Source organism: Ochotona curzoniae, unplaced genomic scaffold, assembly GCF_017591425.1.
Source record: "Ochotona curzoniae isolate NIBS_2020 unplaced genomic scaffold, NIBS_Ocur_1.0 contig_46, whole genome shotgun sequence".
In the NCBI taxonomy this organism is placed as follows: domain Eukaryota; kingdom Metazoa; phylum Chordata; class Mammalia; order Lagomorpha; family Ochotonidae; genus Ochotona; species Ochotona curzoniae.
Genome location: NW_024466340.1, coordinates 9,622,365 through 9,644,743, shown reverse-complemented (window position 1 = coordinate 9,644,743; position 22,379 = coordinate 9,622,365). Strand labels below are relative to the sequence as shown.

Below are 22,379 nucleotides of genomic sequence, written 5' to 3'. Positions count from 1 at the left end.
TCCAAGGTCCATTGGCTGACATTATCCATCTTAAGAGTCTTCATTCACCCACATATTTGCTGCAAATACTTGGCGTGGGTAGTTCACTATTTGTTCTGCCCTCCTTCCTTTGCTAAAGTACCAGATGTCCTCTGTAGGCTCCAACAGACTGCCATATCCTCCATGTGCATCTGGGCATATGATCCACTGCTCCGTCTAAGCCACTGAGGAGGCCCAGTTCTGGCACATGCATTTCACAGTCAGTCCACTGATTCTGCAGTTCTCCTCATGGTTGGAGTTCTGAGTCCAGTGGTTCCATTGGAGATATGCCCAAAGAAACCTCATCTGAAGTGATCTCAGACCTGACTCCTGTGTGTGCTTGCCAGTACAGGGTCCAGCTCAGTCTCATCCACATCAACCTATGCACACATTGGAAGTTGCAATTACTGGGTCAGTTCTGTATCTAGCCCTGTCTTTTTCTTTTCTTTTCTTTCTTTAAGATTGGAAAGTCAGATTTACAGAGATGGAAAGACAGAAAGTAAGATTCTCCAGCTGTTGGCTCACTCCCAAGTGGCCACAACTGAGCTGATCTGACAGCAGGAGCCAAGAACCTCCTCCAGGTCTCCCATGTGGGTGCAAGGTCCCAAGGCCTTGGGCCCTCCTTGACTGCTTTCCTGAGCTACAAAGCAGGGAGCTGGATGGAAAGTGGAGCAGCTGGAACACTTCCCTTCCAGTTCCCTGCTTGTGGCCTGGGAAAGCAGCAGAGATGGCCCAAATTCTTGGGACCCTGCACCTGTCTGGGAGATCTGGCAGAAGCTCCTAGCTCCTGATCAGCTCAGCTCCAGTCATTGCAGTCCCTTGGGGAGTAAACCAGCAAATGAAAGATCTTTCTCTGTCTCTTCTCTCTGTATATGTGCCTTTCAAGAAAAACAAAACAAAAACTGTAAATAGATTTGCTCACCTTCCAGATCAAAGCAAATTTTCTCTGATGATGTCACTTTTGCCAGCTCTGCAGCTGATAATGCTAGAACAATATTTTTTTAAAAAGATTTATTCATTTTTATTGGAAAGGCAGATGTACAGAGAGGAGGAGAGACAGAGAGGAAGATCTTCCATCTGATGGTTCACTCCCCATGTGGCTGCAATGGCTGGTGCTGAGCCAATCCATAAGCCAGGAACCAGGAGCTCTTCCAGGTCTCCCACATGGATGCAGGCTCCGAAGGCTTTGGGCTGTCCTTGACTGCATTCCCAGGCCACAGGCAGGGAGCTGGATGGGAAGCAGGTCCACTGGGATTAGAACTGGCACCCATATGGGATCCCAGCGTGTTCAAAGTGAGGACGTTAACCACTACTCTATGGTGCTGGGCCCAGAACAGTTTTTTGGTTTTTTTTTTTTTTAAGATTTATTTATTTGGGCCCAATGGCATGGCCTAGCGGCTAAAGTCCTCTCCTTGAACACACCAAGATCCCATATGGGTGCCAGTTCTAGTCCCAGCTGCTCCACTTCCCATCCATCTCCCTGCTTGTGGCCTGGGAAAGCAGTTGAGGATGGCCCAAAGCTTTGGGACCCTGCACCCATGTGGGAGACTCAGAAGAGGTTCCTGGTTCCCGGCTTCGGATTGGCGCAGTACCATCCATTGCGGCTCACTTGGGGAGAATCATCAGACAGAAGACCTTCCTCTCTGTATATCTAACTTTGTAATAAAATAAATCTTAAAAAATTTATTTATTTTTGGACCAGCATGGTGGCCTAGTGGCTAAATCCTTGCCTTAAATGCTCCTAGATCCTATATGGGCACCACTTCTAATCCCAGGATAGGAGGCAGGCCTGGTGGGGGTTATTGTGGGTCGCTCAGACTAGGCTGAAGCTCCCACTGGTTTATATGAGGGCTGAGAGTGTGCTGGGCAGAATCAGATTGGACTGCAACACCCATTAGTTCCAGTGGAAGGCAGGGCTAGAAACAGAACCGATCCAGCAATTACAACCACAAGCTGATTGGGCGATAGAGTATACCCGGCCCTGTACTTGCAAGTACACACAAGAACCTGGTCTGGGTTCCTCAAAGTTTCTTTAGGGATCCCCTCAATTGAACTGCTGCACTCAAATCCCTAACCAAGAAAAGACAGGACAGAACAAATCAACCAACAAACCCAGCCAAATGCTGGCAGTGAAAAACAGGGCAAATGGAGAATCTAAGATGAACTATGTCAAAAAGTGGATTCTGTAGTGATTTCTTCATGCTTGGAAAGGCAAGATGGGCAGCAACTGATAACTGTTGAACTATCAAAACCACTTGAGCAAGACCCTCGGAGCATGCCCCACATTTGGGACCTGGGATGGGTGGGAGACTAGGTGGGGCTTCTCCCTTTACCTCCCCCTTCACCTCAGATATAGAAAAAAAAATGTGGAAATGATAGCCTTACCCACTTTCCTGTAGCCCTTGAAACTTTGTGCCCTAATTAACTGTGTAAAGATTGTAAAAAAAAAAAAAATCAATCTCTGGAGCTAGGAAAGGAACAAAATGGAAAAATCACACTGCAGAACATCTTGGGAGCTAGTGTTTTGGCAGAGCTAAAGCTGCCACCTGTAAAACCAGCATCCCATATGGACCCAGTTTGAGTCCTGGTTGCTTAACTTGTGATTCAGCTCCCTGATATTATGCCTGGGAAAGCAGCAAAATATAGCCCAAGTACTTGGGCCATGCACACACAGGGGAAGCCAGGAAAAAGTTCCTGTCTATGATTTGGCCTACTCTCAGCAATTGAGACCATCTGAGGAGTTAATCAGGGCATAGAATATCCTGCTGCTTCTCTTTCAAATAAATTTTCAAAACAAAACAAAACACCTCCCTATTGCTATTCATTCACTTAAAAAGCATATCTAAAAGAATCCAGTAAAATTACTTTGATACTAGAAATGGAGGCAGCCCATGAATCTGAGTATGAAAAAAGAACATTATATGATCAGATGGTCTCAAAATCACCATGAGCAAATACAGTTTTTTTTTTCTTTCTTGGCTACTGAAATGGCTGGCATAGAGAATTACTTTCATTGAAAGTCCCAATTCTTCAACAATGTCAGAAAACTGATAAAAACACTGCTAGAATGAATGGTGCAGCACATCATGACGACACAATCTGTGCAAAAAAAGAAGTCTTGTGTTTGGAATCAAGCTGTTGGACTTTTCTGAATTCAATTACTATACACATTACTTTTTTTCAGCCACCAATACAAAATTGTAAATTAGCCAAGTCAAACTGAATACATCCTAACAGTAAGATGATGGACTCTCTGACAATGTCCATGCCTATATTGTCGGGAAACCCTTCAATAACAGCATTATGGACTTGTGACGATTCATGAAGGACATCCATTGTAAAACTAGAGGGGAAATCAATGGGGCGGGGGAGGGGAAAGGACCTTGGGGAAGGGCATGGGCAACCACAGAGCCTATAGAATTATATCATAAAACATAATATTCTTAAATGTAAATAAAATAAATTAGCCAAATCAGTTCATGCATGATTAAAGAAAAGCATACTTATATAATGCTGATTTACTAGTGGGAAGTTCTTTATATGAATAATACAACTGTTCAAAGAAAACACAAATATTTCAAGTAATAATGTCTTATTTAATATTTGTTCAGTATCACAGAAATTTCCAAGGCAAAATACACTTCCATGAATGTGTAAAGGGTATTTCCTCACCACAAAATCCTTTATATTTTATATCTTCTAAGCAATGATTATTAATGCAGCTTATCCATCTAACTTTCAAGATAGTGTATGAAACACCAAAAGTAACAGCAGCACAAAACACTCATATATCATAACATAAGTTGTACTTGGGCTACACGGCATTTAAGACAAATACACTTGGTTAACTGACGCTTCTCACTGAAGAAAACAGTCATTCACAGCACTACTACCATTCACTGAGTGCTGAGTGATTAAGTGGAGGTACTTTTCTTTTGATCACGCAGTATTATATACATTACTACTGCTATTCTGTGGTTCCTGTGCTTAGTGAAGCTACTACTAACAGCAGGTCTCTTATATGTGACAGCAAATTAGAAAAAAGTATGGTACTGTTACTTAACCCACTCATTCAGCAATAGCCAACTTGTATCAATTCCTCATTTTTATAGTAACAACACAGAAAAACTGGTATTATGACAGACATCAGAGGCACTGTAAAATGTATGTAGTTCATGCTCCCAAGTAAACTGGCAACTGTGATACCAAAAGGTTAAATGTGTGACAAAGGAAAACAGCCATAATGCAATTAAGTTTCTCAGATGATTCGGTGATTAAATCAGTCACATAGTTTTAACATTTCATATTTCAAAAGGAGTATCTGTCAAACAGAAGTGGCTATTTTTGGTCCCATCTATGAAAGTATATATCTTCCCTCTGAAGCATTATTTCTAGGGACACAGGTTTCTAGTGTCTTCAAGGTTTGTAACTTGAACCATCCAAAATAAAATGCAATTGGATTACTGGCTAATGTTTGTCCTATATTTAGTATTTCTTTACATGCAATTAACTGTCACTTCTTGATAAAAATACAGCCTCCCTTGCTGGATCTATAGAACTTTCCCTCGCCCCTTGTGGTAATATTTATAATAATTAGTGAAACATGACCTCTGGGAAGGTCTCAGATAAGAAGTATGAGGATTACTTCACTTTGATGTAATTTCCTCCTCTGTAAGGCTCGAGTAGGGTGTGAAAGGCTGAGATCCACTGCATGCTCAGCTCACTCCAGTCTGCACTGATGCTGAAAGCATGCCCTGCACAACCTCCTGCATGACCTCCATGAACTGCATCCCTAGGATTTCTTCCCTGTGTGAGTTCTCTGATGATTAATGAGCTGTGATTTCTGTGAGAAGGCTTTCCCACATTCATTGCATCGAAACGGCTTCTCCCCAGTATGAATTCTCTGATGATTGACAAGCTGTGATTTCTGAGAGAAGGCCTTCCGACACTCACTGCATCCGTAAGGTCTCTCACCTGTATGTGTCCTCTGATGAGGTATAAGATGCGACTTCCGAGAGAAGGCTTTACCACATTCACTGCATTCGAAGGGCTTCTCCCCTGTATGTATTCGCTGGTGATTAATGAGACTTGACTTTTCCCTAAAGGCTTTTCTACATTCATTACATTCAAATGGCTTTTCTCCCGTATGAGTTCTCTGATGTCTAATTAGCTCTGACTTCTCAAAAAAAGCTTTCCCACAAAAACATTCATAGGGTTTCTGCCCAGTGTGGATTCTCTGGTGAGTGTTCAATTGCGACTTCTGGGAGAAGGCCTTTTCACAGTCCCTGCATTCATAGGGCTTTTCTCCTGTGTGAGTTCGCTGATGTGTCGCAAGGCTTGATTTCTCACCAAAGGCTTTCCCACACTCAGTGCACTCGTAGGGTTTCTCCCCTGTGTGTGTCCGCTGATGTGATATGAGATGCGACTTCTGACAAAAAGCTCTCCCACACACACTGCACACATAGGGTTTTTCTCCTGTATGAATTCTCTGATGGTTAGTGAGACTTAGCTTTTCACTGAAAGCTTTCCCACATTCGCTGCATTCATAGGGCTTTTCTCCTGTATGAGTTCTCTGGTGCCTAACAAGCTGAGATTTCCTACTGAAAGCTTTCCCACATTTGCTGCATACATATGGCTTTTCCCCTGTGTGTGTCATCTGATGTGATATGAGATGGGACTTCTGAGAGAAGGCTTTCCCACACTGGATGCACCCATGCGGTTTCTCTCCTGTATGAGTTCTCTGATGATTAATGAGACTTGACCGCTCCCTAAATGCTTTCCTACATTCACTGCATTCGTAAGGTTTCTCTCCAGTATGGATAGTCTGATGCCTAATAAGCTCTGACTTCTCAAAGAAAGCTTTTCTGCAATCACTACATCCATAGGGCTTTGTTCCTGTGTGAGTCCTGTGATGTGTAACAAGTTGTGACTTCCTACTAAAGGCTTTCCCGCAATCCCTGCATTCAAAAGGTTTCTCTCCTGTGTGAATTCTCTGATGGTTAATCAGATTTGACTTTTCACTGAAGGCTCTCCCACATTCATTGCATCCATAGGGCTTTTCTCCTGTGTGTGTCCTCCAATGGGATATGAGATGAGACTTCCGGGAGAATGCTTTTCCACACTCTCCACATTCATAGGGTTTCTCGCCTGTATGTGTCCTCTGATGGGATGTGAGCTGGGACTTCTGAGAGAAGGCTTTCCCACACTGGCTACAATCATATGGTTTCTCTCCTGTATGAGTTCTGTGATGTGTCACAAACTGTGACTTCTGGAGAAAGGTTTTGCCACAGTTACCACAGCCATAGGCTATTTCTCTGACATGTCTGTTCTGATGTCTAATGAGACTTGATTTCTTACTAAAGCGTTTCCTACACTGACTGCATTCGTAGAGTTTCTCCCCTAATCGAGTTCTGTGATATATGACAATCTGGGACTTTTTGCAGCTTTCATGATTACATTTAGCAAATTCACAGTGTTTAAACCATCTATCAGCTTCCTCAGGCTTGCTAGGTCGAAACAATTTATCAAACACAGTAAAATCATCTGACTCTATTCTCCCATAATCTGGTTCTGGTATCAGCAAATCTAAATGATGCTTTAAAATCAATCCACTTAAGTCACTCTCACTGTTTGATTTCCTTAAAGTAACAGGGTTCATGCCCAAATTTCTTCCAAAAGCATCACATTCATAATCTTTTCTCATATTTTTAAGTTTGTCTTGGTTATCCTGGTGACACATCATGCGATGATCCACTTGCCAGACTTTTTCTAGAAGAGAAACAAAAACCTGGTTGGTTGTGTTTTGGGGAGGGGAGGGAGGGCTAAAATGCTATATAGTGAGGGAATGACTGTTTTCTAAGGCTTAGTTTCCTAGTACAAAGTAAGTACAAAAAAATAACATTTATCTTCTAGCTCCAAGAAAAGAAAAGAAATTCTGAAAACTGGAAAATGGTTGTAATAGGTCATCTTTGGCTACTGACAAATATATTTACCAAACAGAATGTAAAAGGTACACAAAGAAAAATGAGCAACAAAGAAACAAGGCTGGAAGAATCACTCATTAAATGATCTGAGAGGGCCCGGCGCGATGGCGCAAGTGGTTAAGGTCCTCGCCTTGCATGCCCGGGATCCCATATGGGCGCTGGTTCTATCCCGGCAGCCCCGCTTCCCTTCCAGCTCCCTGCCTGTGGCCCGGGAAAGCAGTCGAGGACGGTCCAAAGCTTTGGGACCCTGCACCCGCGTGGGAGACCCAGAAGAGGCTCCTGGCTTCAGATCGGCATAGCATCAGCTGTTGCGCTCACTTGGGGAGTGAATCATCAGACAGAAAATCTTCCTCTCTGTCTCTCCTCTCTGTATATCCGCCTTTCCAATAAAAATAAAATAAATCTTTAAAAAAAATACATAAATGAGCTGAGAAACAGGATCACTTGATACTTGACCCTGCTCCAACTTAAAGATGACATCAGGTTAGACCAGGTCCACCTAAACTAGTAAAATCCAAGTTTTCAGCGTACTAGCAGTGGCATCTCTGACTATACAGGAAGGAGCAACAGAGCAGATCAAACAAGTCAGGACAAAGAAAACCAAACACCCAAGTCTCAGATGTGAAACATAGGGAACAATGTCAGGACTCACATAAGACAGACATATTTGGTTTTACGCTAACAAAACATCTAAATGTGACTTACTTGAGTAGCTAAAATCAACTGTTCTGAATTACCACTAAAGGCTTGAGGATTTTTAAGAAATCTCGCAGACTTTTTAAGACATACCACATCACTGATCAACAGAGGCTCAACTTCCTCCATACCTAGTTGTTACGCGCTTACCTGTATTATCTGAACAGGGAACTTCTCTATCTCCTATCCAAGGCTCTTCTCCCTGCTCCAACTTGAAGATAATATCTGGTTTCACAACCTTATACCCTGTTCAGGGAAAATCACAAAGGTTCAACTGCTGAAGCTTTAGGGCTTCTGAAGCATAAGTAAGTTCATACCACAGTCAGCCTTCAATTCGCAAGGTCAAGGTCTCTCACGACTATACTGCAGAGAACAGTCTCTATGTAGGACTGCTACAATTTGCTACAATTCAAGCCCAAGCCTTGAGCCACATCGGAGTTAAAATCGTGGTTTTCCATGTAGCTATCAGTCCTGGGAAACTTACTTAACCACTCCTGGCTTCTATTTTCTCATAATATACTTTCTACACAGGATTGTACTGAAGACTATAGGAATCAATATCTGTGCAAAGCAATCAATACAGCTGATACAGTATGAGGCTTACCACAATTACTACTTAGTTAATTTCAGAGATAAAAACAAACTTAAGATCTCATTATTAGAAAATGAAATACAAATGTTTTTGCATTTGTTATTGTTCAATAAATTTTAACCTAATTTAAGTACACAATTGGTAAAAATTTCAGAGCTCAAAGCATTCAGTAACTAAAAAAAGGGGAAAGCAATTTATTGGGCACAGTTCAAGGTACTTGAGGAAGCTTTTTTATTACCCAGCGACACTAGGCTGCTATAGTTCTCCAACATGACATCCCTGTATAATTTCTTCTGATGAGGATCCAGCAGCTGCCATTCCTTCCGGGTGAAGTCCACAGATAAATCTCCAAATGAAAATGAGTCCTATAAGAGCACAATTCTGGTAAATTTGAAGCAGTGATCACTGCATGTTGTGAGAAAACCTAACAGTTTATTTGGACATTGTTATCACAGCAGGTTACATAAACGCCTACTACATCCCTACCTTTACATTGTACATATTTTCCCCTTAATGGTTTGTTTATATATTTGAAAGGCAGAGTGGCAGAGTTACAGAGACAGGAAAGGACAGCTTCCATCCACTTCACAAAAAACTGTAACAGCCAGGCTAACAGCAAGGGACCAGGAACTTCCTAAAGGTCTTTCATATGCAAGGGCTCAGGTACTTGGGCCATCTGCTGCTGCTGCTTTCCAGAGAGCTCCACTGAACAGAACCAATGTCCATATGAAAGGCTGACATTGTAGGCACAACTTAACCTTCTACATGGTAATACTGGCCCCCCTTCATTATATTTTACATGATAAAATGCCACTTTGCACTCTTCTAGGACTTAGGGGGAAGAGTGCTTGACCTTCTGTTTGGGAGGCTGGGGTCCATACTAGAGTATAAAGCTCAAACCTGAGTTCTGGCCCGTTAACGCAGACCCTGTTAAGGCAGTGACACTGACTCATGAAGTCGGGTCTGGCCACATACATGGAAGACCTGAATGAGATCTGGGTTCCTAGCCCTGGCTTGGCCCAGTCCCGGTCATTGTATGCATGAGGTAAATGAACTAGTGAATGGAAACAATGTTGATGTCCCTCTCAAGTATATGGAGGAAAAATGCAGAGACAGTATCCTTATTTCTATGTTATGCTGGGCTCTGTAAAAAAGGTAAAGTTTCAGGATAGTTGTTAAAAATTAATAGTATTTCCAATGAAAATTGGCATGTAAAGGCATTCTTAGAAGCAGCACCTCAAGCAAGGGAAAAAACCCTAACAGGGCTGAGCAGGTATTAACACTGTTAATGACTAACAGAGGATATGGTGTTAATTAGAGTAAGTAACACAGCAGAGGGGGAGCAGGTAGAATGCCTTTAACACTCTCTTGTAACCATGAAACAATTTTATAGGAAGGGGAAGAACAGAAGAAAAGTTCAATTTTAGAAATCTAAATATTGGATCAAGAGGGGACTTTAGTCCCAAAATCTGAGATAACACAATGCCACATTTAAAAAACCTACTGCACCAGTCCGGCACAGTAGCCTCATGGCTAGTCTTACTGTGCACATGCTGTGATCCCATATGGGTGCCAGTTCTAACCCGGGCGGACCCACTTCCCATCCAGCTCCCAGTTTGTGGTGTGGAAAAGCAATCTAGTTTTGGGACCCTGCACCTGTGTGGAAGACCTGGAAGAAGCTCTTGGCTCCTGGCTTCAGATCAACTCAGCTCCGGCTGTTGCAGCCACTTGGGGAGTAAACTAGCAGACAGAAGATAGATCTTTCTCTCTGTATCTCCTTCTCTCTGTATGTCTGCCTTTTCATACATCTTAAAAAAAAAAAATCAGCACTACCAGAAAAGTTAAAAAAAAAAAAAAAGCATACTCTACACCTAGAGAAGTCAATTATAAAAAACACACATTTGAACAACAAAGAGGAAAAAACTTCCAAATGGACAGAGCTGGAACACTGTCCCAGGCCAGTGCCTTAGCACAGCTGGCTAAGGTAATGTTGGGTGTGTGGTGCTGCCTTCCACATGAGTGCCAATTCGTGTCCTGTCTACTTCCCATCCAGCTTCCATTCTGTCCACCTAAGGAATAAACCAGCATATGTAAAATCTCTCTGTCCCTTCTTCACTCTGTAAAATCTACCTTTCCAATAAAATAAATAAATAAGTAGGAAAAAAAAAAAAAGAAATAGCACCACTAGGCAACTTAGAAAAACGAGCGCAAATAACACAGTCTACTGTTCTCCTCTCAAGTTTATTTCATGGTTAAAAGCAAAAATTGCAACATCATCGGGCCCAGCGCAGTGGCGCAAGTGGTTAAAGGTCCTCGCCTTGCACGCCCGGGATCCCATATGGGCGCCGGTTCTAATCCCGGCAGCCCCGCTTCCCTTCCAGCTCCCTGCCTGTGGCCCGGGAAAGCAGTCGAGGACAGCCCAAAGCTTTGGGAACCTGCACCCGCGTGGGAGACCCGGAAGAGGCTCCTGGCTTCAGATCGGCATAGTATCGGCCCGTTGCGCTCACTTGGGGAGTGAATCATTGGACGGAAGATCTTCCTCTCTGTCTCTCCTGTCTGTATATCCGCCTTTCCAATGAAAAAATAATAAAAATAAATCTTTAAAAAAAAAAAATTGCAACATCATCTTATATGAGTGTTCAATACTCACACAGATGATATACAAGACAACTATAATAGGAGACAGAATAGCATTCTCAAGTGTAAAATAATATGTGAAATGTTTACATTTTTAAACATGGCTCTATAGAAAGAAATGGCAAGAAACAGACTGAAAACAAATAATTGTAAATTATATCTGACAACATACCTAATTCAAAATATTAAAGCAACTCTTCCAAATCCATAGTCAAAAGACAACTCAAGTTAAAACCATGCAGAATACATTAATGCATTTCACCAGTGAAGATACAGGAATGGCTGAAAGTCCAAGGGAGTAGTGAAACCGCTGTCATCCTACCCCGGAGTCCTGAGTGCCGTTCCCACTCTCTCCTGACCCGAGCTTCTCACCAACCCCAACGCTGCCCAGCTGGTTCCTGCCACCTTGTGAGGAGCTGAATTAACTCAGGCTGATGATGCAGCACACATATTACTCAAAAAAATGAGTAAATAAGGCTATTACATTATATTCACTAGAACGCTATATCAGAAATGTAAGAACAAGTGTTGGGAAGGAAGTGGAGGAAACAAAACCCTATGCTAAGCAGGAATGCACCCATATGGGAGACTCAGATGAAGCTCTAAGTTCCAGCACTGGCCACTGCAGCCATTTGGGAAGTGAATTGGCAGATGGAAGATCTAAGTTGTTCATATAAATAAACCCTTACAAACAAACATGAAAAACAAATACAAACTTTTCCTCCCCTTCCCTATGTAAGTGGCAGGAGCCCAAGCACTTGGGCAACCCTTGGCTGCTTTGCCAGGCCATTAGCAGGGAGCTGCATCAGTTGTCAGCTGACCAACTGACACCTATGCAGTCAGACTCCACACGCAAGTGACGTCCTGGATGGTCAACACAGCAATCCGTCTAGCGTCATCACGGGTTCTTCTTACAAGAGACAGGCATGAAAGCTCTAACGTCAACACCCTCCAGACTCTGCCCTGTTTATCTTTTTCTTCAACTAAAGGGCCTTGACTTACATGCTAAGTACTAAAAGTGCAATCCCATGTAAATGCTTCCCTGAGTTGTTATGAGTTGTTCTAGTCAATTCTCAAATCAAATCAAATCAAAGGAATCTTACTGAATTTATAGTTGATCAGGTCTGGGTATCCCCAGACATACAGCTGGCAACAGAGGACTAACTCAGGGGGGCTGACATCAGAATCAGCATAAAACTGCCACAGGGCACCACCATTAGATCTTGCAAGCAGAGCCCACAACAAAGATACTCCCTAATAATGCACCACTCTACCCTGCCCTGAGGTTCCAGCCAGTGCAACACCAGGCAAAGAAAACAAACACTTATAAAAAAAAACCCTATGGGCCTGGTGTGGTGGCCTAGCAGCTAGGGTCCTCACCTTGAACGCACCAGGATCCCATATGGGTGCTGGTCCTAATCCCAGTGACCCCGCTTTCCATCTAGCTCTCTGCTTGTATCCTGGGAAAGCAGAAGAGGACGACCCAAGGCCTTGGGACCCTGCACCTACGTGGGAAATCCGGAAGAGGCTCCAGACTCCTGGTTTCAGATTAGGTTCAGCCGCAACCATCACAGCCGCTTGGGGAATAAATCAATGGACGAAAGATCTTCCTCTCTCCCTCTCCTCCTCTCTGTGTATCTGACTTTACAATTAAAAAAATACACATATATATATATTTTTATAAAAGACACAAATGAGTAGATATTACAGCAAATAAAATCAAAGAACTGCATTTAAAAATATAAAGAAAAGCAATGAAGTGACAGTCTTCATTCGCCTTGTCAGAAGAGGTTGTGACTGGGAGGGCTCAGGGAGTGCCTCCCAGCAGCTTGAATGTCCTCCTGCTGCCCTGAGCTGTGCTCTTATGTCATCAGCTGATGATAACTAACAAACTGTACTCTCTTTCATGTACGTTTGGCATCCGAATTAGGCTTCACAACTTAGAAAAATAAATGAATTGTTACTAAGTCCTGCTTGACAGTCTACCCTTGTGTTATATCTGAGGAATACCACTTTAAGAAAAGCCGTAAGATCATACATTTATCCCAGTTCCTCCTAATGACATTTACTTATCTATATATTTATTTTCTGTACTTGATCTTAGCCAAAAGGTCGAGAGACGATATATATATTTATTTTCTAAAAGCAAGAGTTGAAAAGAAAGAGATCTTCCATAACCTGATCCACCCTGCAAACAGCACCAAAGGCTAAAGCCAAGAGCTTGACCAAGGTCTCCCAAAGTGGGTAACAAAGGCCCACCATCTGAGCCATTTTCCACTGTTATTTCCAGGCCACCAGCAGGGAGCTGGATTAGAAGAGGAGCAGCTGGATCTCAGAACTATTGAAATGACTCAGCAGTACCTTCAAACATCCTCCACAATGGGGACTCTGGTATAAGATCGGGCGGCCATCCCCCGTTCCTGGGTACTGATGCAGGCTCTCTCTCACAGGAAAGACAAAGGAGATTGGAAGCAATTGTCTCATCCACTTTCTCCCATTCCTCAGCCTTCCCCACCTTAATCAGTGGTCCACATGGGCATGCATCCCTCTCAACTATGTAAACATCATAAAAAATAAAATGAATCTATTATTAAAAAAAAAAAAAAGAAATGGAGCAGCTTAGACTAGAATCAGGAACCATATGGAATGCTGACATTGCAGGCTGTGGACTTAACCATATGACACAATGCTGACATTTTTTATCATATATTCACCAATTTCACCAAGGAAAAATGAGTAACACATGATCAAATGATACTTCCTGTGAGGAATCAGTTTATTTTTTAAATTATGAAACTTACATAAACATCCATATTTCTTCGTTACAACTGCCACAAACCTGAAGGCCAAGTTCCCAATTCAAACTCAGTAATTACATAGGATACTATGGCTAGTAAGTGTTCTCAGGGACATATGACAAACATCTCAGTGCTGCATTTCTGATCCATCCTAATCTGCTGTGAGGTCCTTCACCTCTGCTTTCTTAGCCAGTTTAGATTCTCTTCAAGTCTTCTGATGAGGAACAAGCAACCTACTCACCTGTAGCACGGCCATCTTACTCTATGTCAGATGACTTTATTCCTGGCTCTTCTGTCTGCCCCAAGGCTCTGCCCGGAGGTGTTGGCAACAACTTTCTTGTTGCAGGTTCTTTTCACATCTCAGAGAAGCAGGCTTATTTGAACTGTGGACACAAGAACAAACATACTACAGCTACAACATTCTCATTCTGCCTGGAATCTCTTCTCTGGTTAGGAAACAGGAATTCATGATCATCTAAGGCTTGGCCAGAAAGATGTTTCCTTTTTAAGCCCCTGTAAGATAGAAACAGGTTATAGGAATGTCCATAAAGAGATACATATATAGCAAATGAAACACTTGGGAGAATCTTTCTGGGCTCACTGTGGACATTGAAATATTGTAAAGAAAAAGTTCTTTGGGCCCAGTGTGATGCCTCAGTGGCTAAATGCTTGCCTTGCATCAGCCAGAATCCCACATGGGCACCTGTTTGTCTCCCTGCTGCTCCACTTCCCATCCAGCACCCTGCCTGTGCTCTGGGAAAGTAGTAGACGATTGCCAAGTACTTGGCATCCTACACTTACAAGGGAGACCTGGAAGAAGCTCCTGGCTCCTGTTGTTGGATTGGCTCAGCTCCAGCCATTATGGCCACTTCCATCCTCTGAATCTCTCATCCACTAGCTCATTCCCCAAGTGGCCTCAGCAGCTGGAGCTGAGCTGATCCGAACCCAGGAGCCTGAAGCTTCTTCTGGGTCTTCCATGTGGGTGCAGGGTCCCAAGGCTTTGGGCTGTCCTTGGCTGCTTTCCCAGGCCACAGGCAGGGAGCTGAATGGGAAGTGGAATAGCCAGGACATAAATTGGTACATCCAAGGCACTGACTTAACAACTAGGCTACTGTGCCAGGCAATTTAGTTAAGTACAATTGTAATCTGAAAAACTGCTTATTTAATAAGCAATCCTAAATTCTCATTGCAGGGTGAAGATGCCTTAATCCCACACCAGAACACCTGAGTCTAATACTCAAGTCCTAGCTCCTGATCCCCCTCTTCTCCTCACAGACTCTGGGAGGAAGCAGTAGTGGCTTGAGCAATTGGGAATCTGTCAGACATGTGGATCAAATGCCCATTTCTGTCTTCTAGCTTTGGTTCTTGCCCACTCTCAGCCACCCAGTGAACAAGCAAATCAACACTCTTATTTTATTTAAAGATTTATTTATATTGGAAAGTCAGATTTACAGAGGAGAGACAGAAAGATCTTTCATTTACTGGTTACTCCCCAAGTAGTCACAATGGCTGGAGCTGAGCTGATACAAAACCAGGAGCCAGGACTCTCTTCTGGGTCTCCCATGTGCGTGCAGGTCTCAACGCTTTGGGCCATTATCTACTGCTTTCTCAGGCCACAAGCAGGGAACTGGATGGGATGTAGAGCAATCAGGACACTGGAGTTCTGGGTTGAGCTTGTTAGCATGGGATATGGCTGACCACCACATGCCAGTGCACATGTAAGCTATGGCTGGGAGCCTGTCTGGCAGGGGTAGATCCCAGTACTTGACATTGAGTGTTGGATCAAGGGATGGGTCACATTAGACTGGGTTATGACACCAACCAGCACACAAGAGAACCAGGTCTAGGTGTGGATTCTGTGGAGATATGTGAGCCCAATCCTATGAACTACAAGTCCTGCTGGTTAGCTTGAGAGTTGGGATGCTGATGGGCTGAGCTAGACATGACCATGGAACTCACTGATGCTCACTAGTACTGAGGCTGGGAACAAGTGGGCCAGGTCCAGTCTGCAGCGCCCGCATGAGCATCCTAAAACAGGGTATGGGGCAGGCCAAGCCACACCAGCTCATACAAAGGCCAGGACAGATGGGGCAGGTCATGTTGGGTGAGGGCCAAGTTCCCACTGACATGTGTGAGATCTGGGTTTGGGAGTATCCCAAATTGGGGAACCTGGGAAACTCCTCCTAGTGGGTCACAGCTCCCACTGATGAGCACGTGGTGCAGGCCTTGGTGTTGGGCAGGCTGGGCAGGATAGTTTCATCCATTGGCAAGTATGTTGCAGGCCAGGCAGAGCCAAGCAAATCATAGTTCACTGGCAAGTGCAGAAACCAGAATGGAATGCAGCTCATGCCAGGCTAGGCTGTCATACCTACTGGTTTGCATGAGCCAGGGATAAGAGCAGACTGAGCAGGGTCAGGTTGCAGCACCCACCAGTAAGAGGACTGGAGGCAGGCTGGGCCAGGCCAGGCTGCAGCATTCAAAGGCAAAGGCCAAGACAGGGAAGGGCCTATGCCAAGCTAGATCAGAGCAACCACTGGCATGCACAAGATCTGTGGTAGAGATAAGGCCTGATTGGGGAGCTAAGGGGATGTTCTGGCTGGGTTGTGGGTCCCACTGGTGAGTGTAGGGGTGGGGCCGGAGTGGGGGCTGCGGGCTGCAGTCTGGTCTGGACATGGATGCAGTGTCCCTTGGCATAGATGTGGACTGGGTCTGGGGTGTGCCAGACTGGGCTAGACTCCAGCACCCACTGGTGCTCATGAGAACCAGGGCAGATGTAGGACAGGCTTGGCTAGGTCTCTATCCCTGTTGAGACAAGCATGAACTGTGCCTGGGTATGGACTAGGCTTGGCTGGGATGTAGCACCCAACGGTAAGAACCAAAATGCATAAGGACCAGTCAGGATCAGCTAGGACAGGAGGTAGACTAAATAGGGCTGGTCCATGGACTCACCAGTGTGCACATCTGGCATTCAAAGAAATTCTGATGGAGGAGCTTGGGGAATTCCTCTGTTGGATCACAGTCCCTGTGGGTGAGCATAAGAACCAAGAAAGGGAGCAGCCCAGACCAGGCCAGGTTATGGCACCAGGTTCACCTTTCGCTCAGGTCTGGGATGAGCTAGCCTGGACCAGTTCATACCACCCACTGGCAAATCTAAGAGCCAGAATGGTGTGTGGGTCACACCAGGTCAGCCTGCAATACCAGCCAGTTCACATTAGGGCCAGGACGGGGGCTAGCTGAGCTCGCTAGATTGTAGTCCCCACCAGTGTTAGCTGGAACCGGGGACAGGCCAGGCCATGCCAGGATACAGCACCCACTGGCAAATGCTGAGGTGAGGTGGGCCATGCCAGTCCAGGTCTCAGTGCCTAACCAGCACACGTGAGACACAGGGGAGAGTGGGCAAACCCAGTAGGAGATCTGCAAGGAGCTGCAGTGACTGTACTGGTGAGTGTGAGAGTTGGGATGGGGGTAGTCCAGGCAAAGCAGGGCTACAACAACTGCTGGCCTGCATGTAAATGGACTGGAGACAAGCCAGGCTGGGCAGACTGTACCTACTGATACATGCATAAGCCAGAGTGGGTGAGGGTTGGCTGGGCTTTGCCGCAGCATCAATTAGCAGATGTTGGCACAGGGGAAAACTCTGTCAAGCTAAACTGCAGTACCACCTGCACAGTGCAAGATCCGAGAGTGGGAGTGGACCCAGTAGGGAAACAATGGACACCTCCCTCTTGGGTTGCCACTCTGACTAGTAAGCATGAGAACCAGGACTGGGACAGGCATGGCTAGACAGAGTGGTACCCGTTGGCAGGTGTGTGGGCTGGATTATGAGGCTGGTCAAGTTGAACTAGGCTTCAGTGCCCACTGACACATATGAGAGTTGAATGGGATGTTGGACAGACAGGGCTATGCTGTACATACTGGCAAGCACAGGAACCATGCTGATCTGGGCGAAAGACAGTACCAGACCCTGTAATGGCATGCACATACAAGAATCAGGTCTGGGATCAGCTCAGATGAAGTTTATTTGGGAATTCCACCAACTGAACACTGGACTCAGATTTCCAACCATGGAGATAATCTCAGGATCCATGGTCTGACTGTGGAATGCATGTGTTAGAACTGGGCCTCCTCAGTGGCCTAGACAGGGCAGTGGACAGCATATCCAGATGCATGTGGAGGATATGGCAGTACACTGGAGCCTGCAGAGGATACCTGGAACCATAACAGAAGACGAAGGACAGAACAAATCCATCAACTTCCCCAGCCAAGAGTTGGCACTGGATACCTGGGCAAACAGAGAATCTAAGGTGAACTATGTCAGCCAGTGGAGTCTGGAGAGGTTTTATCGAGATTGGAGTGTCAAGATCAGCAGTAATACAGAACTGTTGAACTATCAAAACCACTTGAGCAGGACCCTTGGAGCACGCCTGACATTGGGGAACCTGGGGTGATTGGGAGGCCGGGTGTGGCTTCTCCCCTTATTTTTCACCTCCCCCTAGATACAGGAAGGAAAAAACCAGAATGTGAAAATAATGATCTCACCCACTTTCCTGTAGCCCTTGACCCTTTGCACCCTAATCAAATATGTAAAAAGTATCAAAAATAAAATTTATACAATTAAAAAAAAGAATTTAACAGAGACAGCATTGTGGCATAATGACCTAAATCAGTGTTCAACATCAGCAATCCGCGGTGGGATGAGAGTTGGAATCCCGGCTGCTCCACTTTGGATTCAGCTCGGTGCTAATTTGCCTGGCAAAGCAGCAGAAGACACCCAAGTACTTGGGCCAGCCACCCACAGAAAAGACCTGAATAGAGTCTCTTTAACTCCTGGCTTCAGCCTAGCCCAGCTCTAGCCATTATGGCCATTTGAGGAGTAAACCAGGGAATGAAAAATCTGTCTCTCCTTTTCTCTTTAAATACATTCCCAATGAAAATAAATAAATCATTATTAAAAAGGAAGGGCCTGGGGCCCGGCGCAGTGGTGCAGTGGTTAGGGTCCTCACCTTGCACGCCCGGGATCCCATATGGTCACCGGTTCTATCCCGGCGGCCCCACTTCCCTTCCAGCTCCCTGCCTGTGGCCCGGGAAAGCAGTCGAGGACGGCCCAAAGCTTTGGGACCCTGCACCCATGTGGGAGACCCGAAGAGTCTCCTGGCTTCGGATCGGCATAGTATCGGCTGTTGCACTCACTTGGGGAGTGAATCATTGGACGGAAGATCTTCCTCTCTGTCTATCCGCCTTTCCAATAAAAACATAATAAAAAATAAATCTTAAAAAAAAAAAAGGAAGGGCCTGGCACGATAGCCTAGTAACTAACATCCTCAGGATAGATGCACCAGAATCCCATAATCCGCTTCTGGATCAAAAGTGGAGCCACTAGGACTGAAACAGATACCACACAGGATGCCAGTGCTATAGGCGGGGGATAAGCCTGCCACACCACCATCTCATGACAACCCCCAAATTCACAAAAAACAAACATGTCATTGTGAGACCTGGTTCATGTAACTCCAGCAGTATGTATATTACCTTGCAGTATGTATATTACCCTAAAACCTCTCAACTGATCATCAGGAGAGCAGACAACCTTTATGATCTCCCAAAGCTCTAAGGAAATTCCAACACATACCTGATAGCTGCTGTAGGAGGGGGCCGGGGCCTACTCCAGACCTCAGCCTCTAACCAGACAGGTCACTTAGATTCAGGTGGATATTCTGACCTCATTTGGACTTAAACAGAGCCCATGCTAGCTTGCCGTTTCCACTCCCTTCCCTCTTTCTTCCTTGCTCCATGGACAGTGCCTGAGAGCAACTCCCATAAAGTCTTTTTTGTAACTTTTACAACCTGTTGATATTTTTCTTCTCAAGGGTGGTCAGCAACCTAACAGTACCATATTTCCACTGTTTTACCCATCATCCTGTCTTTTCAACATACAAGTACCCAGGACAGAGTAACACACAGCATACAGAGGTTCAGCAACTTGCCCCAAAACTGTAACTAAATTAAAAAGCGGCATCGGTACACCTCAAGTGTAGAATTCACCCCGGTACCTGGGACCACAGCCCCTTTTCAAGATGGCAAGGTGGGGAGGACAGAGGTGCCAAATGTCACCAGCACGTTAGGAATGAACACAAGGGACAGGTGTTTGGTTTAGCAGTGGAGACGCCTGCATCCAACATGTCAGAATGCATGGATGGGATGCTCAGGCCTGGCTCCAGGTTCCAGCTTACTGCCAGTACAGAACCTCAGAGGAAGCAGTTGACTCCCCATCACTATAGACAAGATTTGCCCAGAGAGCCTGGCTCCTGGCTCTGAGGAGTAAAGCAACCACGGGAGCTCTGCAACAGTGTCTGCCCCGTACCCCGGAGAAAGAGAGATAGACCCAACAGGAGGAGCAGCTATGCTTTCAAGGGTCAGTTGACAGAACTTTAAGTACATCTACATTTTACACTTAGAACAAAAATTAATGTTGGGCCCGGCGTGGCCTAGCAGCTAAAGTCCTCGCCTTGAACGCGCCAGGATCCCATATGGGCGCTGGTTCTAATCCCGGCAGCTATACTTCCCATCCAGCTTCCTGCTTGTGGCCTGGGAAAGCAGTTGAGGATGGCCCAAAGCCTTGGGACTCTGCACCTGCATGAGAGGCCCGGAAAAGGATCTTCCATCTGCTAGTTCACTCCACAAATGTCCCCCATGACATGAGCTGAGCCCACGCGAAGGCAGAAACCAGAAGTTTCTTCCAGGTCTTCCACCCAGGCGCAGGGTCCCAAGGACTCCGGTCATCTGATGCAATGACTGCAGCCCATACAGGTGGCACTCGAGCCCTGGCTGCTCCACTTTGGATCCAGTTCCCTACTGATGTGCCTGGGAAAGCAGCGGAGGATGGCTCACGTCCTTGAGACCCTGCACCCGCATGGGAGACCTGGAAGAAGCTGCTAGCTCCCGGCTTCAGATTGGTTCAGTATATGCCATTGGGAGACATTGCGAACCAGAGGATGGAAGATCTCCTCCCCACCTCTACCTTGCAAGTAAATGCACACACCTAACCGTTGAAGAAAAAATATATATATACTAAGGCAGAGAAAAAGGAAGCCCACAGGCCAAAGAAAGCTGCAGGGCTGGTTCCAAAATCAGAAAAGACCAAAGCTACGCTTCCCCCACTCCACACACGCCTCCACAGAAGGCTCCCGCAGCCTGGGGCAGCCGGGTTCCCGGATCGGCTGTCCATCCTGCAAGCCCTCCGACCTGGGGGCTGGTCCGGCAGCTTCGCGCCCACCGAGTCCCGGGAGGCCTGGGTCACCGTCCTGAGGGGCGCCGCCCCGGATGATGCGGGGAGGCCTCCGCAGAACGCAAGACCCGCACAACCCACCCGCTGTCCCTGAAGAGCAGCCGCCCCACACCACCCGGTAGGCCCGAGAACCGGGGGCCGGTCGCCAGGGCTCTCCCGTCAGTGTCCCCCACCCGGCACCGCACTCACCCTCCGCTCCCGACTGTACTCGGCTCCCCCGCACCGGCCACGGCCGCTCCCGCGGCGTGACTGAAGCGACGGCCGCGGCCGGCCCCCAGTCACGTGACGCCGCACCACGCCTCGCGCGGCCGCGAGCTTTTGTGCGCTCCCGAGCGGGCGGGACTCCGTGGGCGCGCGCGTACTCGGGCCTCGCGGGCGGCGAGACGCGAGACGGCGTGAGCCCACCGCGCGGGGAACCAGAACTACATTTCCCAGAGTGCTCCGCTGCGCCCGGAAGTGCGTGAGCCACGGCGGGCGGCACGAACAGAGTTCAGGTTTGAATTTGCATTGATTTGTTTCCGACACGCAGCTTCTCCCGCTGGCCCACTTACTCGGAGCCGGCATGGCCAGAGCCTAGTCTTGAACTTCGAGCCAGGATCAGCCCAGGTCTTCCTCAGACGGTGGGAGCCGTCACTGATGTCCCCCAAGTGTCCACTGCAGGGGTACCCGCTTCTATCAGAAGTTTTTTAAAATTTGTTTTATTTTTATTAGAAAGGCAGATATACAAAGAGGAGAGAGAGGAAGATCTTCCGTCCACTGAGTCACTCCCCAACTGACCGCAACGGCTGGAGCTGAGCCGATCTGAAGCCAGGAGCCAGGAGCCTCTTCCGGGTCTCCCATCTGGGTGAAGGGTCCCAAGGCTTTGGGCTGTCCTCGATTGCTTTCCCAGGCCACAAGCAGGGAGCTGGATGGGAAGTGGGGCTGCTGGGATTAGAACCGGTGCCCATATGGGATCCCAGTGTGTGCAAGGCGAGGACTTCAGCCACTAGGCTACTGCATCAGCACCCCCATCAGTTTTAATAAGTTACAGCAAGTGCGGAAGAAACAGATGGAGATGGGAGCTACACGGGAGGCCGAGTGGAAGTCGTCCCTAGGTTAACAAGAAATTCTTGGAAACATAAATGACTCTTCAGAAACAGGTGCCAGTAGCAAGCAGCTAGATGGATTTGTAAGCAGTTATCTTTGGTTCCCTGCTCAAATGAGGAAGGGAGGGGCACTTTAACAGTGAGCAGGACATTTGCTTCTGCCAACGCACATTTTGGCCCACAGTGCCAACATCTTGTAGACGCTGGTTCACTCCACTTCCCACCCAGCTCCCTGCTAGTGGCCTGGGAATGACTGGAGGATGGCCCAAGTGTTTGGGGTCTTGC

At 46.3% G+C, this 22,379-nt stretch overlaps 1 protein-coding gene across 1 annotated transcript; it reads right to left on the bottom strand.

The window, feature by feature from the left end:
• Positions 1-3,593: 3,593 nt before the first annotated feature.
• On the bottom strand, positions 3,594-21,277 carry ZNF84 (zinc finger protein 84). The gene is made up of 5 exons (XM_040987196.1): positions 21,199-21,277; positions 13,966-14,107; positions 8,528-8,654; positions 7,848-7,943; positions 3,594-6,786 (listed from the first exon to the last, which is right to left on the bottom strand). Exons 2-5 carry the CDS (start codon positions 13,978-13,980, stop codon positions 4,811-4,813), a joined length of 2,214 nt encoding a protein of 737 aa, XP_040843130.1. The 5' UTR covers positions 13,981-14,107; positions 21,199-21,277; the 3' UTR covers positions 3,594-4,810.
• Positions 21,278-22,379: the final 1,102 nt, after the last annotated feature.

What these genes read in the sequence shown, in the direction of transcription:
- ZNF84 (XM_040987196.1), bottom strand. An exon ending in TAGCAGCCTAGTGTCGCTGG is followed by an intron (nt 7,944 to 8,527) that starts GTAATAAAAAAG and finishes TTCCCTGAACAG; the next exon opens with GGTATAAGGTTGTGAAACCA. An exon ending in TCCCTGTTCAGATAATACAG is followed by an intron (nt 6,787 to 7,847) that starts GTAAGCGCGTAA and finishes TTTCTCTTCTAG; the next exon opens with AAAAAGTCTGGCAAGTGGAT.